Genomic DNA, 19,340 nt, shown 5'->3' with positions numbered 1-19,340 from the left:
GCTCAGCGGGAGCGGGGCCGGGCGGCGGGGCCGGGATCTCCGGCTGCGCCCGCCGCCTCCATGGCGGCGCGGGGCGGGCGGCGCCGCGCGGCATTCTGGGAACGGCCCCCGCCGCTCGCGGGGGGGGCGGCCCGGCCGCGCGCCGCAACGCCGCGCCTGCGCCCTGCACGCGGGGGTGACGTCATGCTGCTGGTGCTGGCGCTGCCGCTCGCCGCTGCCGGGGCCGCCTGAGTGGGCCGCCATGGCGGGCGGTCACGGCCGTGCCCCGGGGGAGCCGCGGGAAGGGCTCTGCTCCCTCCGCAGGCACAGGATCAGGGGATGGGGCGGGCTGGAAGGGACCAGAGCCTTGAACTGCCTGCTCAAGCAGGGTCACATGGCACAGGAGTCTGTCCTGACCGTTCGTGGGTATCTCCAGTGAAGGAGACCCCACAAGCTCTCTGGCAGCCCGTTCAGTGCTTGGTCACTGCGCAGTAAAGAGGTTCTTCCTCACATTTAGGTGGAACTTCTGTTTCTTCCTTTGCCTCTTGTCACTTTGCCTGGCACCACTGAGCAGAGCCTGATCCATCCTCTGTCACCTCCACATTGATGAGGTCCCTTCCCAGTCCTTTCTTCTCAAAGCTGAACAGGATCACAGAATCAATTAGGCTGGAAAAGCCCTCTGAGGTCGGGTCCATCCCGCTGTGTCCCGGCCCAGTTCCCTCAGGTTCTCCTCACAGGAGAGGTGCTGCAGCGCCTTGATCAGTTCTGTAGCTCTGCTGGCCCCACTGCAGGTGCTTCCTGTCCCTGGCACTGAGGAGCCCAGAACCAGACACGGAGCCAGGAGGGCCCTGCCAGGGCTGCTCCCCCAGGGCAGGATCAGTGCTGGTGCTCTGGGAGCACCTCTGGGCTCCTGTCCTCCTGTCCCCTCCACTTTCCTGTCCCCACAGCCCTGGTGGCTGGCCTGGCTCCACAGCTTTGAGAAGCAGCTGTCTGTGCAGGGAAATGCTTTAGGGATTGTTTGGCTCTCAGGTTGTTTTCTTTTTCCTATTTGGATTAACATCACTCACATCTCTGTTAACAGCTGGGCTTGCACAGAGTAAAATCCACTCTCCCCTCTGGCTCAGCGTGGAAAGGAGAACAAGCCCTGGGGAAGGATGACCCCAGCAGAGCTGCAGAGGGACAAGTGACACATGCTCTGCCCTGAGAGTGCTTTTTCCCTCTGGCTATAGAGGCGCCTGGGATGGCCTTGCCAGCCTAAAATTAGACCTATAAGCAGTTCCCCTTCCTCTCCTCTCTCAGTTCTCTATTTGTGGCATTTACATCAGAGTCCTTCCATATCTTGTAGGGCTTAGAAGAGGAGAAATTAAAACTTTGCAGTCTTTAACAATTATTATCCAGGACTAACCAAGTAGTTAAGGTTGCATCCATAATGCTGAATCAGTCTAACTTAAAGAGTTAAACTTAAGTTAGTCTGAACTTTTAGTTTAAGAACTAAAGTCTTAAACTTAAGTTAGTCTGAACCAGACTAACTTAAAACACTGCCAAGCATAGGAAACTTCACCTATTTGAGTTTCCATTGCCAAGACAGACCAAGCTGTCTGTAGGGAGTAGAAGCAGCAGCACATGTAAGAAGACTTCACTGACAATGGTTTACAACCTTTTGCAGTACAACAACTAAACTCTTAGGCCACTGTGCCCAGTGAATTGAGGACAGCTGGACATCCTTGTGGGAACCAGGAAAAACTATTAGGATAGCACTGGTGCTATCAATATGTTCACTTGATTGACTGTCTGGCCTTAGAGAATGAGTTACCAATGGAGGAAAGCATTGCTGAGGTTTGACTGAGGGGTCAGTTTTAAAGCACCATTTAACTTGGGAGAAAGATTTCAATAGAGATGGCAGGGTAGCAGCAATATTAGAGCAAAGGGTTTGAGTTTACTCTACAAAAAGCACAGTTAGATTGTGTTGAGCCTGCCTGGTGGTGTGTGGAAGGCACAACAGAGAACAGAAATAGCTAAATCTGGTTGCTCTTACTCTGCTGTGTTCTCTAGCCACTTTTTGCACATTTGTCTTCTCAATCTGCTTTCAGTGTGGCAAAGGACAATGTATTCAGCACGTGGTGAACCTCTTTTAAGTAAGCCTGAACTGCAGTTTAACCCTTAAGACAAAATCCATAGCCTGAGGGTCTCTTCTGACACTTGCAGGAAATTCTGAGGAACCAGCTCAGATATTGGCAGGGGCTTTTTGTCAAATAAAGAGTAAAAGCGAGAAATAAAAAGTTGTTCATGCACCTCACCTGTTCCAGAAATAACCAAGAATTTTGTAAATAATCAGTAAATAATGTTAGATGGGCCACTAAGTAAACAGAGGTTTACCAGAGATACTGTTGAGCTGCAGTATTTAAATGCACACATACCTTGCTATGCAACAGGGTAAGGAACAGGAAATATTTTTTTTAAAGGAGAGTCTCAGACTAAGAAACTCAGATTTGCTTTGAACTGCTATGAGAAATGGACAAGATGGGTAGAACTGTGTGAACCAGAACCAACAAAATGTTAACCCAAATTTTTGCTGTTTTGTCAGATAAATTCTCTGCATTCCAGGACAACTTGCAGGGTAGTCCCTCTCAAATCTGTACCTCCAGCAGATGAACCTGAAAAGTTCGAGCTTTTTCCTCCCATTTTGTCAATTATTCTCTTTTCCACTGTATCTTTTTCCTCCTCAATTATTTCATTTCTGAAATACTCTTGCCTAGTCAGCACACCAAAGAACATCTGTGACATCTACTTCAAAGGCCAGTAGCTTTAATCTGTCAGTCATCCTGACCAATGTTCCCATCATAGGAAACACCCAAAATATGGCAATTCTGTCAGCAGACTTTGCAAATGGCTTACGTGTCCTTGGGTAAAACAACAACACTCTAGACAACATTATGAATTCTTGAAAGGGACCTTTATGATGTTGAGAAAATCTGTGGAATTGTGAATTCTGTGGAAACTAGGATTCTTTAGCCAGAGAATCAGAAACACATATTAGTAAATAGGAAGATATTTAAAAGATTCATTGTCTTTGGCAAGACCATCAATGTTGATTCAGCTGAGGTTTTCTATGGCAAAGACTTGTATTTTCAAGCTCAGACCTTTAAAATAGTCTTTGAAATAGTGAAGAACAGAACTTGATACAAAGATATCTTGAGTATTCTTTATACTACCTAATTCAGATTTACTTTGCCAACAATCCCAGTCATGATTTTTGGAAGAGTTTATTTACTAAGCAATAGGAAAACACAACAGCAAATTACAGTTCCATTCAACATTGCTCAGAGAATTGAAGAAGTCTGCAATGGGGTATTTCTCTTTTTTCTGGGCAGCTGTTTCCCAAGATAAGCTAAGCTTTGAAAAGTAACAGAGCTCAGGGCACAAACAAATTGCTCCAGTTGTCAGGGTGCTGATTGTATGTGATGTCTTCTAATGACTCTGATTAAGACATTTACCCTGGATTCTTTAAGAAAACAAAAATCCAATCAGTGACTCTTATAATTAAAGCAATCCTCTCCAGTCTGCAAAACCAGACACTTGAATCTGGCTGCAACTCATTGACCATGTATCTGGTGTGACATCTTCATGGCAGACTTGTGGAATAGAGCCTGCACACGGGATCAGCTAACACACAGATCCTCACACATCAGGGCACAGCTCAGAGCAGAACTGGCACTTCAGGGGGTGGAACATTTCCTGAACTCCCATGCAGCACTGTCCCTCTTCTCCCCAGCTCCAGGAGCCCACACTATGGACTGAAGCTCAATTTACCAACATCTACAACCCCCAGCTCCCATTCCACGGTGCTGCTCTGCAGCATCTCATCGCCCAGTCTGTCCATACATCCAGGGTTGCTCCATACCCAAGGGCTGGAGCACTTGTTTTTACTAAACTTCATCTGGTTGGTGATTGCCCAGCCCTTGCCATGGTCTCTGCAGGGCCCTCCCTCCTTCCCTCGAGGGAGTCTGCAGCTCCTCCCAATGTAGTACAGTCAGTACAGCAGGCTTACTTGGTGCTGCTTCCAGTCCTTACCTAGCATTCCTTCCAGTCCTGTGTCCAGGTCATTAAAGAAGATATTGAAGAGAATATTGAAGCAGTGAAGTCCCACGGCTGCACAAGAGCAGAATGAAGATGTTGAGAATGGAGCTGAGGACAGAACCCTGCAGAACCCCATTAGTGACAGGGCCCACAGGGGATGTCACCCCATTCACTACAGCCCTGTGAGCCAGTCACTCACCTGTCACACAATGTGCTTACCCAGCAGAGTGCTGGGCATTTTCTCCAGAGGGATACTGTGAGAGATGGTATCAAAAGCTTTACTAACTCTTCTCCATGATTTTATTGGGCATGGAAGTGATATTGACAGGCCTGTTGTTTGCATGGTCATCCTTCTTGCCCTTCTTGAAAACTGGGGCAATATTTGCCAGCTTCCACTAGACTGGGACCTCTCCAGATTCCCAAGATGCCGAAAACATTGAGAGAGGTCTTGTGATGTCACCATCCAGGTCTCTGAGCACTCTTGGATGAATCCCATCAGGCCCCATAGACTTAGAGAGATCCAGCTGAAGAAGCAAATCCTGCACAAGTTCAGGGTTGACTGGGAGTTTATCTTTCTTACAGACATGAGGAATCAGTTTAACACAGAACAAAGAGTCAAACACAGAATGATTTAGTGATCTGCTCAAAATACTTCTCCATGACATGGAATTCTTCCAAGTACAGTTAACACTGCAAATTCCAGGTTTTACATACAACTCCTCAGGGCAAGGTTGTAAAAGAAAAATCAGGAGTTATGAGTGTAACATTAGATCTCAATTCTGAAGCAGAATTTTAAAAGCTATTTCCCACTGAAGCATTCCCAGCCCTCTTGAGAGTCTAGGAACCTCTAAATTCCCACAGCTGCACAGGAGCAGGATCCTCTGTGTTTGCAAGACCATCTACAGAAAGGAGCTTTTATGAGCTTCTCACATATACACCAGTCACTAACTGAGCTCTCATCATCCAGACCCAGATTCTTCCTTGTGCACTATAAAACAAGGAAATGGGAATTACCACACTAGGTGGAGCATTTTTAAGAACTGGAAGGGGAGTTATGGTATGTTAGTGAATGTATGATGCCATTATTTATATTAATTGCCAGTACTAAAAGGCTGTAACTTCTTTCAGTTTGGGTGACCTGGAGCTATAAAGCCACCAGCTGAGAGTTATAGATTCTGTCATTGAAAGACATCAATTGGTCATAAAATAGTCAAGAGTATTTACTGCTCTTTGTTGGAAATTTGAAAAAGTTGTTCTGGATCCTGCTTTCCCATCAAAACCCTTTTCCATTTCCCCCTTAGCACTGCCATACTCAACTACAGGGCTCCCAAACTCCACATGACAGAAATTCTCAGAAATACACAAAATCTTCAGCTGCCTAAAAACAAAAGATATCTTTTGACTTTGCATAACAGCATCAGTCACTAACAAAAGCTTCTAATTTTTGACTTTTACTTCTTTTGTCTTACCTTTCAGCAAGTTTACTATACAAAGAAGAAAAAGCATTCCATTAAGTGGCCTTGACAGAATATTAAGGGAAGGTGAATGAAGCTGCAGTAACTTTGGCACCAGGGTTTTCCACAAGGGATTAATGAAAAAAAAGGGCACTTTGTGAAAATAGATGTATTTGAAGAGACAGAAGTTAGACCCAGTTGCCTTCCAGTACAAATCAGAAAAACTTTTAAAAATTACTGCTGTATGTGAGAAATTAATTTCAGAAATAAAAGGAAGTCAAATTTACCTATTTATTTTGAAATAAAGGTAGAAACAGAATTAGTCTCATCTACAGAAGTAATCAGCTCAGTTTAATTTTTAATCAATCATTAAAAATCCCATTTAAGAAGAACTCAGCCCTTTAAAACAGGTTAATAAAAAATTCAGCTTAGTGGGAAGTTCAGAATGCTTCATTATAATAAAAAATACAGTGCTTCAGATTTTATATAACAGCTTTATTATCAAATGGCAAGAGACACTTAGTAATGATGTCATGCAGGTATCACAAAAAAGCTTCCAAAAGATAACCAGGTCACCTAACAGCTCAAAAATCCCTTGCAATTAAAAAACAAAGCTACATCTTTCTGATGTCCTGGTTTGTTTCATGGTAGCCACTGTTTTTGTGTCAAAATGTTATGGCTATCTCTTGGATCACTTGCTGGATTCCCTAAAGGAAAGAGTAGGCTAGAACAGTACCCACAGCACAGTGCTCTTTTTGCTTTCCACAAGGCCTGCCTTACTCTGCACAATGCTCACAAGTCCTCATGGGATAGGGAAGCACCTCAGGCTGCTGGCAGCTGAAGATAAACACAGAAGGGATGGGTTAAAAAAATCTTGAAGTTTTGCAAAAGTAAAGAACCCTATTTTGAACCTTTTTAAGGTCTTAAGGCTTTTAGTTATTGTGATGGGAGGCTGGTCTTGTGGCTGAAATACAGCAGTAACCAAGCCTGATCCCATCTCCATAGTGACACAGAACCCAGTGAAAATGTCAAGTGATAGCACAAGTCACATCAGATTGAAAGAGAGTTCAGCTCCTGCTTTAGCAACAAGGTTCCACCAAAACACTGGCATGGGAGGGATGTTACAGCAGCTTCTGTAACTGACCAGGAATTGAGACAGACTTTGAGAAAAGCCACTGTAAAATAAGTGGTAGGTAATTTATTCTGAGAGTTCATCTGCATGAGATGTTACCTCTGCAGAAAAGGAGCTGTAAATCCACAGCAGCTTCACACTCAGTAATCCAGGGGACACTTGCTCACATGGTTCAATTCACATCCAGGTTTACTATGGAGCAAATCTCCTGGGTGGAGGAGCTCTGGAGATTAGAATGGCAGCAATAAAAGTAATCATTGATCAGTTTTCAATGCCAAAGTACACTTTTAGAGTAAATTCTAAATAACAAAAGAATTGCTGGAGCTGAATGATCTTACAATAAACTTGCAAACAGAACTGATATAAATTCCTTTATATACTTATGTAAAAAATAGCATTTACTGTGCAGCCTGGATTTAAATAAAAGACAAATGGTGTATCAATAATATTTACTATATATTTACAAGTAATACTGTGATGAGACGAAGCAGTCAATGAACATTATGTTACAAAAATGAACCAGTCAGTACCTTTTACATTATCACATTCATGAACTGTTCTCTTACATGTCAAAGATCTATGATATGATCACGAGTTAACAGAGGACACAGACAAAAACCCTGGAACTGGAGACCATGCTGATGTGCTGAGTGCCTGCCAGCAAGGCACTGCAGGGGCATCAGCTCCAAGCACGTGAGCAGCACTGGTTTTATCCTGGTTTCAGCAGGATAAAACAGCCACGTGCTGCCCAGCTCCTCACTGCCCAGGGCCTTGGCTGGTGGGGCTCCACTGGCAACACAACCAACAAGCACAGCTGGAAGCACAGGGGGAGGTACCTGTACCTTACTGACAGCACACACACACTGCTACTGGAGGTGAGGCATGGCTGCTCACTGCCTTGGCAGACAGTGGAACCCCCATTTATATACACTGACACAAGAGCCTGCTGTTCCGTGGTGCTCTGAACATTATTTGGGATCAGCTGTCTGAATAGGAACTGCACCACTTTGTGTACCTGACATTTCTTGTAGCTAATCAAGCTGCAATGAGAAATTTTATACTCTTTACATATTGCTTGAGAAATGGTAACATTACACTGCTTAAGTGGTTTTAAATCACTTGAAAACTGCAAGTTTTATATAATCATACCATCACTTCCTTAAGTTGGCAGGATAAATCTATGCAAGTGAAATATTGGCAAAACAATCAATATTAAAAAATGAAAATTAGAGCTTAAAAATCATCAGCTAGCCAAGATATGAATTCTAAGCTGCTCCCTCCCTTCCTGTATCTGCTCCCAGAATAAAACTTTACAGGGACCAAGAGGGAATGAAGTGACACTTTGCCTTTGTTAATCCAGTAAGTAAAGCAGATGTAGGTTCAAGTATTTAATTGCATACAGCACTAATAAATAGAAGTAAACAACCAGGACGAGAATAACATTGTAGTTAAAGTACTGCAGAGAACCCTTGTTTCTGAGTGAGCACCGTTACATTATTTGGAAACTCCCCAAGGCTAAAAAGAAGGGGAATATTGTTAGTGAGAAATGCTCTCAGAGCAGATGACATGCAAGCCTACAGAGGATGTTACCAAGTTGGGCTGAATTGTTCAGGGGGTTTTCCTGCAAGTGTTAGAGAGCATCACCTGTAGTTTATGTCTACATCACAGTTTTTGCTCTGCATATAACCAGAGCAAAATGTTTCATCTATGTTCTCAGTTCCCTCACCCTGAGGGCCACACACACACCATCCCAAAGTAAAACACTGGTGTTTGGTTACAAAACTATATGCAGTACATTTCTGAACACATCTCCTTCACTCTAAGGCCATGTGTTCATTTAAAGACATTCTTATCAATCACAAGCCTCCCCTAGAATTGCTTAAGATCCAATAGAAAAGCAAATATACAAATATCAGAAGTGCTGATCCTGAGATGAAGTATGGGAAATTCTGGTCCAGTTTGATCCTTATTGAAACTTCTGTTTCAGCTTCTTCTGGAACAGAGCTGGTAGGATGGAGAGGATGGCTAGAATCATGAGGACAAAAACAGAGTTCCAGGAAACAGCTTCCCCTGCTGTTGTAAGCTGGTACAGCGTTGTTCCTGCCTTAATGGCTACAAAAGATGGTGGTGCTACACCTGGAGCAAGGAAAGGATGAAAAAATAGCTTGTTAGGGTAAAAAACACTTCCAAATTAGTCATCCCAATTTTAATACCAGAACGTTGAGATTTTGTTGTCTTGTACTTTTTTATTAAAAGGGGGCTGCAAATACAGAATTCAAAGACAAAAAACCTTTATCCAAAAAATTTGTTTTAAGCCATTCTTAGTATTTTTAATGCAAACTCAAATACAGGAGACTAAGGAAATAATCTCTGCTCTTTAGATTCTCCAGATTTCAAGCTGTCTCTTTACAAACTGACTTTTCATAAAGGAAAAATAATAAACTTTTTCATAAAGTTCATAAAGGAAAAATACTGGATTGTTTCCTAATCAGATTAAAAAGTATGTGCAAAAACATACCAAAAAGCACGATAAAATTAAAAATTAAAACAGCTATAGTGTATGCCTCTTCTTCTGGCCACCCCAAACTGTGGCTCACTAGCCACAATTCTTACCTAGGAAAGTGCCAATGAAAAACACTTTCAATGGCACGTTGATTACAGGAGATGTGATATTGATAAACCAGTTGGGGAGGAAAGGTGTTATTCTCAAAAATATTATGTAGTTAATCAGATGTTCTCTATGTCGTTCAACCTGCCAAAACAAAACCAAACAAACAAAACTTTGGTTAAAAAAATCTCTGCCTTGAAAATACACAACCATAGAGGTTTCAAGAGTTTTTTCCCCTATATTTGGTAGACATTTACATGTTGCAAACATAAAAATCAGTTAAAAATGTGTGATGTGGGGAAGAGAGCCCAGTGAGTCACCTGTTAAACACACTGAGATCAGCCTGTTAAATACATCAGATCATGGGAATAGCAGTGTGTGGCAGAGCAGCGATGTGTCTGACTGACTCAGCCAGCTCAGGCAGCAAAGCAGTCACAGGCAGGGCCACAGCCCAGCCAGCACTGCCAGCCTGCCACCCCACTCCTCAAGCAATGAAGTTTGTTCCTCAAGCCGTTCTGTCCTAACTTGCGATCGAGCCTGAAACACAGCGACATTCCTCAGCTGGAAACTCAGCCAGTCACAGCTCTGAACTCCATGAGGTGGCTGCTCCAGCACAGCTCCAAAGCCAGAGGTCACAGTGCCCAGCATGAATCCTCACCCAGGAGCAACAACAGCCCCAACTTCATTTACAGTCCTAACGATGTGCTCAGGTCTAGCCCAGCTCCTCACACCAATGCTACAACAAAGCAAGCCCCTCTCCTTCAGCCCATCTCAGCCCTTTCAGACAGCAAGTGCAACTGCAGCCAAGCTGCAAGGACAGCTGAGCATCCACAATTCTGGCCTAGCCTGGCACACCTGCACTCAGCTTAAGCCTCAGCCAGTTGAAAACAAACCTGGTCTGATTGCAATTCCACCTGAACTCTCACATGGCAGCTCATCCCAGTCACAACCCCGTTTTTCAGCTTTAGTCAAATTTAGATTTTACCGTAACATCAAAATCAGGAGCACCGTGGGTTTTTTAAACCTTAATAAAGGACAATATTTACATGTTGACTAATGCTGTATATAAAATGCCTTAACCTCAATATGCCAGCATGATAAGCATGACACAGTCCAATTAACCTGGAAACACTGAGATATGAGCTGCACATGCAATTTTAAATCACATATTCAGTTCCACTAACAGCAACAGTAACCATGTGCTACTCAGAATAGCCTCAAGATTATAGTGCAATGTTAAGATTTACTAGGGTCAAGAGTCAAAGTGCTGCTGTAAAATCTAACAAGGTCAATTGTGCCAGACACACCTCCATATCTTATTCAATGAGGAACAAGCTTGAAGCATTTTTATGTGATTAAAAAAAAATCTTGAACAGAGTACATGTGCTTCATACTTGCAATAAAAAAATTTGTTCAAATGTTTCAGAGTATCAATTAAAGACAGATAAGGTCAAGTACAGCTCACACTGTATTTCTGTACTGCAAGACCTTTAGGTTCACCTCAACTCACAATCAAGATCTGCTGAAACTAATGTAACCAGATACTCTAAGAAAAATTTCTAAATGCTCCAACTACAATAACATGTTCAAATTAAGGTTTTTCAAGCAGACATCCAGCTACAGGTTCCTCCAACACAAAAACACAAACCCAGCTTTCATTAGTGCTAATGCTTAGAGAGCAATTACTTGAAATGACCTGAAACTGGAGAGATTTCCTGTTGACACTAGATAAACCAGGGGGGTGATCAGCTGCAAACACTTTCTAGGTAAGAACAACTTTCTCATGGGAAATACCCTAAAATCAGGAATGCTCCAGAATCCCTTCTGTATAACTGCATACACGAGCACAAGACCTCCCAGTTTTCCACACTACTCCATGGCACATTTTGTACAATAAGTTCCAGCACCTCTAGAAACCTTACCTGTTCTGACCATTTGACTGCTTTTTCTGTTAAATATCTGTACACAACGGGACGCCCCACTAGGTATGACAGCATGTAGCAGAATGAAGCCCCAAGTCCTGAGCACTGGAAAAAAAAAAAAAAAAACAGACAAAAAATGAGCAGAAACTCTACTCAATGTCAGCCTTGTGTCTGTATTAACTACCCTGCCTGCCTAGAGCAGGTGCCCATGCAGCCCTCCATTAGGGCTCTCCAGCAGTATGGACTCACTCCCTAAGAATGCTGTTGACCCAAGACAGTTTATTTCCAAGGCATTTCAATCAATCTCAACACTCAAAGCAGACAACATTGATTACTTATCAGTTAATACTGAGTGCTTCTGCAGTTTTAAGACTTTGAACAGTGAAAGCTTTGCAAATAAGAAGCACAATGCCATTAAACACATTCAAACATGAAAACTGAACAGGGTCCTCCCTACCTTCTCAATACTTAAGGCTCGCTATCATTGCATCCTTTGCCCATGACATATTTTAAAGCTTGTTGATAACATACATTTCAAATCTTAAACTAAGCTTCTTGCATATTTAATCCAGTTAAAAAACAGATGTATTTTGCAGTGTGACAAGAAAACCACAGTAATTGTGTAGTGAAATTACAACTGGGTTTTGGCAGATGCTAAACAAATTTCGAGTATGGGAAACTCTGCGTGATTGACACTCCAATGTCTTCATTATAAAGCAAACCTGGAGGAACAGCTCAGTGGTGTGGATCACCACCCAGTGCTACAGTGAATTTTTGTGTAATGCCACCCCTGCAGCAGAGCTGAGTAAGAACTCAATAGTTATCAAAAACTGAAGTGTATGCCAGTCTCAGACTGATCATTTCCAGCAGCAAACTGCTCAGGTGCATGGCTGTATTCCAAACAGATAGAAATACATGCCCTCATGAACTACTTGCCATACTTACCAAACAAACAAGAAATAAGGCCAGTGGGAAGGGATAAAGAAACCCTGACAGGATACTGAGGAATATAGACCCAGGAATAGCAAATGTTTGCAAGCTGGATGTATCTTAGTTAAGGAAAAACACATTTCTAAAAAGCTACATGCTGCTTAGTTTTGTAAGCAGTCAGGATACATTCTACAATCAGAAAAAGCATAAACAGGCAGGGCCTCTCAAGATCCTTACTTCAACAAACCTCTTGTAGAGTAGCACAAGAACTCAAGCAAGAGCAGCAAGGTGCAGATCCATCACTACACATACAAAGAATAAGTGACCAAGTAACAAAAGCTGACTGCATTTTTCTTTGTCTGGGCTACAACTGCCCCAGAGGATTTACTGTGACCTCCAGGAAACACTTACTCTGATTTTACCCTGTTGACTGGAGATGTGCAGTTCCAGACACTCTCCCTGGGAAGCTCACAGGCCTGTCTGAGCCCATAGGCACAGGTTTCATGGAAGACTGAAATGGATGAAGGCAGCTATTCCTTCCTTACAAACAGGCTTGGGGGAGTCACCAACTACAATAGCTGATCACTAATTTCAGTCAGAAATGTTTTAAAAGGCAAAAATTAGGTTTCTGCAGCATAAGCAAGCAGGTTGTTGGACTTAAGGCTTGCTAGGCATACTTGAGACTGTGATGTATTGCCCACTTTGGATAGAAACGTTATAAAGCAAGAAAACCCTGTACGCTATTTTACGCAAGGTGAACTGACTGAAATATTAAAAAGCCCAATGATTTTCCTGAGTGCATTCCAGCCAGAACAGCTTTTGCTAAGCTGTGTCAAGGTTCAGTTACCCATGCCTGGAAACTGAGCACAGCCTGCTGCTGAGACAGTAAAGGTCACCACAGCTAGAACTGCTAGAGCAGCTCAATACAGAGCCACTGTATTCTACTCCTTGTTAATATATAAACTAACATTTTCATTTTCTTCCTAGATCTATAATTTGGGAAATATTAAATACTTTTTGTGGAATACTCTGAAAGAATGAGCTGAAGGATAATTACTAATGGCACATTCAGTGCTGACTCTCCTGAGTTACAAAAGGCTCCTGCATTAAAACTGTGACACAAACCTCTTGTACAGCTTTAAAGTTCTTAACCTTTAGTTAAGTGTTCCAGTTCAGAGTGTGCTTAATGATTAATTAATATATTCAGCACTCAGGAAAAAGAAGTCAACACAATTGTGTCTCCTTGGTCAGAAAGTACTTCAGAAATTTGCTTCTCTAAAAGAAAACAGATTTGGTTTTGTGAATTTGGGCAGTGGAGGGATGAAAGATGGCTCAAAATATTTTCCTTCAGAAATATTGCTAAATACTCTATACATTACCCTTTTGTGGAAATGCCTTTGAATGTCTTAAGGAAGAGTAAAGCAGTAGTCTCAGTTTTCTTTTAGAGCAAACAGTAATTTCTATCTCAAAATTTACTTTATTTTAAAGGTTATAGTAACATTAAAGTAAGACCAAGCCTAATGCACAGAGAAAAGTTTATAAATTTCCAAGAGTTTAAAATATTTTTGTCTCTTTGTAGACACACTCCTAGGTATGTTAAACTTCATCCATGACCAATAATTTATCAAGTTGTATTTTTCATTTTCAAAGCAGCATGACTCCATCAGAACTGCCCTTTACACCAGAAAAAGGATACAAAACATATGTGGCAAAATAAGCCACTAACACTTGAACATAAAATGTGTCCTTGTATTTGGACAAGACTTTTCCCAAGGCCTTTGCATCATCCATATCTCTGGGAACCTTTATACATTCTCTTTCTTCTCTGAGGAGGAAAAAAAAAAAGCAGGAATGATGGAAATATAATCAAACAGTGTATTACAATTACTTACTGAACACAGAGATAATTAGATACACTACAACACTGAATTACAGCTTCAGCAAACAAACCATGATTATTGTTGTAATAATGTTCTCAGATGAACACCTAATATTTACAGTGTGGTTTATATTAGAAAATCCCCAATTTTAGGTATTTGCAAGCTGGGTTTTTTATTCAGTACAGTAATGTGCTTCTTTTCTAGGTTTTTTTTTTCTTACCAGGTACTGATGAAGAAGAAAAAATTGCGCAAGGCAACCCTTGGCACGTGAAAGCAGCAAAACTTCAGCCAAAACCAACTGCAGCTGCCTCAGAACAGCTGAAGTGCAGCAGGAGTGGCAGAACTTCACCTCACAAACAAATAAACGTTCTAAGGGCAAAATCTCATGTCACACCTTAATCTGGTGCAACCTGGGCAGCACACTTGAGTGTCTTTGCTCCCTCTGTATCAGCCTTAGGGATGGGCCCTTGCAAACTGACCTTGCTGAGCAAGTTCATCAGACAGAAATTTAACTAGTGAAAGTGGAAAAGAAAGCTGTCAGACAAGCAGGCTGAACCTGCCATCCCAACACAAGCACTGGCTGCAACAAGGAGAAAAAGAGAAGGCAAAGTTCAGCTAGGAGGGAAGGATTTCCCCTTTTGGTGACAGCCTCCAGTTTCACCAAGGCACAAGGAAGTTTCAGGTGAACTCAGCCCGAACCAAACACACTCTGCTCTCAGCTGAAGGTGGCCAAGAAGAGTCAATCCCCACTGATAATGTACCAGGGGTAACACCTCAGAACATGGGATCTCCACTGTGCAACAGAAACCTCAGATCAAGAACAATTCTCTGAGTTTATGTCAATTCCCCATGCAGGCTCCTCTACAGTCTGACACTGAAAATCAAATAAACTGATGAATTAAACTTTCATAACATACTTACTCACTAAGTTGTGGGAAATTTTTATATACCAGGAACATAAGGAAAGCAGCTGATAAGAAGATGGACACTAAAATAAGAAGTGATGTCCGAGCTGAACCACCTTCTGCAAGGGCTTTCCCTGAAATTAAACATGAAACAAAGTTAGAAAAAACCCCAGCAACAGCAAAGCAATGTCTCACAACTTACAACAGATTTCAAACTTATCCTTTAAGGGAATATTACAGTAAACTCTCTGTAGACATCTCTCAACCAATGCTTTCATAACACACATTGCTCACATTCCCTGAAAGCTTTCAAACAACTTTGAAGTTTTTATGCTGGCAAACATTCCACAGAAGTCACCTTCTATGATCCATAATAATTTAACCCTCAATTAATAAATACATTTGTAAAGAGAAAAAACAGAGTTGAACAACGTAAGCCATACAAATGTTTTCCTTTTTGCCAGAAATCTTCTGCCAGTCTAATTAACTAGAGATTCAACTTGAAGTTAAATTTCCAGGATGTACAATGTAACTTTAAAACCTGCTCATTAACAAGTTTTGGGGTTTTTTTTTCCCCTGTAATGAAAGACTACCAGATACAGCCAGTTGGGTGAGACACACTCATTAGGAGGAAACCTACATAAACACACACATGCTAGCCTATGATATAAAGTGCTAGCTTGGGAATTACACATATTTTACACTCATGTGTATATATATACATAAGTGCTTATTAGCCTTTAAGTTCTAGTGTAGTGGAAGCAATGGGAGTACAGTAAGTGACACAATGACATTTTAGGCCTCTTCTGTATTTTAGATTTTTATCAAAATGACGTCATAAGTGCAAGACATTCATTAACACAAATGCAACTACACACACAAAGAATACGAACTGAAATGAACACCATGCTAAATACTCTCTGTATCCATACTGGGCTGTGTTCTGTACTAAACCACTCTCTCCTCAGGCACTTGGAGGCTCACCCAGCTTCACACCCAGGGTCACCTGGGGAACACTCCAAGAGCCGAGGCTGTGTTTTCCCTCGCAGATGCCGCTGGCACAACTACAATGCCAACACACAGCCCTCAAGTGGGTCACGCTGACTCCTCACTGTTGTGAAATGCAGCGACTGGATGACGAAACCCACGGAGCCCGCTGGGCGAGCTGGCAATTTTATCGGCTGGGAGGTTTTTTAAGCTTAAGGTCAGTGCGACCCCACAGGTGTGCGCCGGGTCAGCCGAGGCCAAAAGCAGCATCCACAAAGCAATTGCAAGCACGGAATCACAGGGCTGTCAGGCTGGAAGGGACCACAGTGGTCAGCGAGTGCAACCTCCCAGCTCAGGGTCATCCCAAGGAACAGGAGACTTCCACACAGAGGCAACCTGTTCCACTGCACTGTCACCGGGCTTATTCTCGCAACCCCTCCTCCAAGGAGCAAAATCAATTACAGATAAATAAACAAATAAGCAATTCATAGGGCAAGAAAGGAAAACTCAGCCCACTGCGCTTTCTGCCACTTCCACTCTCTGTACTCCAGGCGTGCCGGTAGTGGAATAACACCAACACACACACACAAATATATACATACAGACATGGAAGCACGCGTCTTCCCTCACGCAAGGAAAAGGGAAAGGGCTCGCTGCCCCGTTTCGGCCGCCGAGGGGCGGGAGCCGCCTCACCCCACACGCACCGTGAGGGCCCGGCCCGGCCCGGCCGCCCCAGTGCCCGCGCGGGACGGGGCCGGTGCCCGAGGCGCCGAGAGGCACCGACAGCCGCACCGGGCACCGGCCCGGGCACCGACACCCGTACCGGGCACCGTCCGATGCCAGGGCGAGGTCACCCCCGCTCCCGCCGCCCCGAGCCCCCGGCACCTTCCAGAAGCTGCCGCTGGTGCCTGGCGCTCTCCGCCGCCGCCGCCGCCTGGCAAGGCCCGCGCTCCGCCACCCTTCGCTGCGCCATGGCTCTGCGGCGCCCCGCGGCCCGGCGAGTCAGGGCCGGGGCAGGCCTCGGCGGCACCGGGAGCCGCGGGGAGCAGGAGGCGGGACCGACAGCACCGGGAGCCGCGGGCAGGAGGAGGAGAAGGAGGAGGCGGGACCGGCCGCTCCTCCTCTCCTCACCCCACCGGGTCGCGGCCGCGCGCCCGCCCCCGGCGCCTCACGGCGCATGCGCTTTTCTCGGGGCATTATGGCTTTGCTGTGGTGTGCGGGAGCACGTGTGGGGCTCCACGTCCTTGAAATGCGGCAGCGGGTTAGTGGCGGTAAATACGGTAACGCCGGGTTTTGGGCGTACCCGTGTGGGTATGTACGGTAACGGGAGTGCGCTCACTAGTGGTAAATACGGTGCGAGGCGGCGGGAGATTTCTCCCGGCTGCAGAGAAATCACATAAAGCCCAGGAATTTGGTTGGGAAAGGCCTCTGAGATCATCGTGTCCGCCCTGTGACCGAGCACCGCCGTGTTAACTAGACCATGGCACTGAGTGCCACGTCCAGTGGTTCCTTGAACACCTGCAGGGATGGTGACTCCACCACGTCCCTGGGCAGTTGTTCCAGTGTCTAATCACCTCTTCTGTGGAGAAATTCCTCCCGATGTCCAACCTGAACCTCCCCTGGCACACGAGGAGAAGTTCTACAGGCTGTGTTCTCTTGTCCTGTCGCTGGTTGCCGGGAAGAAGAACCCCACCCTCCTTTCCCGGGAATTGCAGAGCCATAGGTCCCGCCTGAGCCTCCTTTTTCCAGGCTCCCACCTCCCTCAGCCGCTCCCCACAGGACTTGCGCTCTAGACCCTTCCCCAGCTTCGTTTCCCTTCCCTGGACACACTGCAGCGCCGATCGTGCCACAGGGCAGCGGGAGACAGCCCGTCTGCGAGCCCCTTTTCCCTCGATAATGGCTTTACACCAGCCAAGGGAGCGGGATGTCCCCTCACGGAGCGGGATCTCTCCTCACGGAGCGGGATCTCTCCTCACGGAGCGGGATGTCCCCTCAGGGAGCGGGATGTCCCCTCACGGAGCGGGATGTCCCCTCAGGGAGCGGGATCTCTCCTCAGGGAGCGGGATCGCCCCTCACGGAGCGGGATCGCCCCTCAGGGAGCGGGATCTCCCCTCAGGGAGCGGGAGGCAGGAGCCCCTCGGCGCCTCTGGCGCTGGAGCAGTGCTGGGCTTCCAGGAAAAGGGGAGCCTTGTTGCGTTTGTTCTCTCGTTCGAAAAGAAAGCCTATTTGCCGGGAAGAAGGAAAATTCCTCTATCAGCCCCGGAATTTTCCTCACGTCCGTTCCTGTCAGTAAGAGCGCTTGAAATCCCGCAGAAAAGCCAGAGGGGCACGGCCCAGCGTTCCCAGATTCCGTGGCCTTCGAGCCCAATGGGACCTAGGAGCGCCTTTTCCTCTGAGACCTTCTGGCAGCGGCAGATCCCGGAGCCTTCCAAGCGCCCGGGCTGCACAGAGTGTTTGTTACAGGGACAGTTCTCCAGGGAGGACGCTGAGCCCTGCAGACAGCACATTGCACAACTTTCTGGGCTGATGGAGCTACTGTAGCTCCCCCTCGTCTCTTTCCCAGCTGTGTCTGCTTATAAATGTCCAACCTTTCTACAGGGTCTTCTGGAAAGGAAGCTCTCCTGGGAGAGCTGGACACTCGGATTTAACTTCAGCCCCGTTTCTCTGATTACTCCACCTTTACACCATGACTAAAGAGCTCTTAAATTGCTGACACAGGACCCAGCAGATCAGTTGTTTCACAGCAATGGTATTTACAGGTCGTGTTTCCCGAGATCACAGATGTTCCCAAAGCCACGAGGGAGATGCAGACCAGCACACAGCAGAGCTCTCCAAAGCGTGCCTTTATTGCTACGTGTACAAAACTCACTGATGTTACAGGAAGTTGATGATTCATTTAAGATGTAAATAGTCTAATATGCTATTACACAAGTGCAGTCCCTGCCAAATCTAGTGGCAGGAAATGATCCAAGCTATAAATTGTGGTCAGATTCCACATAAAGCTTCAAATCATGAGCAGATTCCATGGGAAGCTATAATTTACTCAGAATTTATTTCTTTTAGAATTAAATTAGTTAAAGTTATTTCATTAAATCATGTAATTAGCTCTTTTAATATTTGCAATTGATAATTCAGGAATTTAGTGCCCTGAGAAGCCAGTTAGGTCTGTGAACTTGCTGCTCTGGGCATTGATGCCAGATGAGGGAGTCCTTTGTTTTTTCAAACCCTTTCACTAGAAAATTGTACATACTAGCAAGATGGGAGTTGCTGACACTGTAGAAAATGGCACTTTCCCTCCTATTGTAAATGCACATCATGTTTGTAATCTCTTTTTGGTTGTTACTTCTGAAACTCCAGGTAAAATTATTCAAACACTGGGACTTCTTTCCTCTCTAACTAACTTCTGACAAATAGATACTAAACTGAAGAATGTTGGAAGCAAAATCAGAAACCAGATTATTATGCA

The 19,340-nt window shown here is 44.6% G+C and overlaps 1 protein-coding gene across 1 annotated transcript; it reads right to left on the bottom strand.

Moving 5' to 3' along the window:
• Positions 1 to 7,428: 7,428 nt before the first annotated feature.
• TMEM41B (transmembrane protein 41B) lies at positions 7,429 to 17,018 on the bottom strand. The gene is made up of 7 exons (XM_054275874.1): positions 16,760 to 17,018; positions 14,904 to 15,021; positions 13,799 to 13,927; positions 12,118 to 12,211; positions 11,173 to 11,277; positions 9,256 to 9,394; positions 7,429 to 8,778 (listed from the first exon to the last, which is right to left on the bottom strand). The coding sequence occupies exons 1-7, from the start codon at positions 16,845 to 16,847 to the stop codon at positions 8,609 to 8,611; spliced, it is 843 nt and encodes a 280-aa protein (XP_054131849.1). The 5' UTR covers positions 16,848 to 17,018; the 3' UTR covers positions 7,429 to 8,608.
• Positions 17,019 to 19,340: the final 2,322 nt, after the last annotated feature.

Source organism: Melozone crissalis, unplaced genomic scaffold, assembly GCF_028551555.1.
Source record: "Melozone crissalis strain CALT ecotype California unplaced genomic scaffold, PUWL_Pcris_2 ptg000018l_1, whole genome shotgun sequence".
Lineage (NCBI taxonomy): Eukaryota > Metazoa > Chordata > Aves > Passeriformes > Passerellidae > Melozone > Melozone crissalis.
This window is presented reverse-complemented; position numbering and strand designations above follow the sequence as displayed.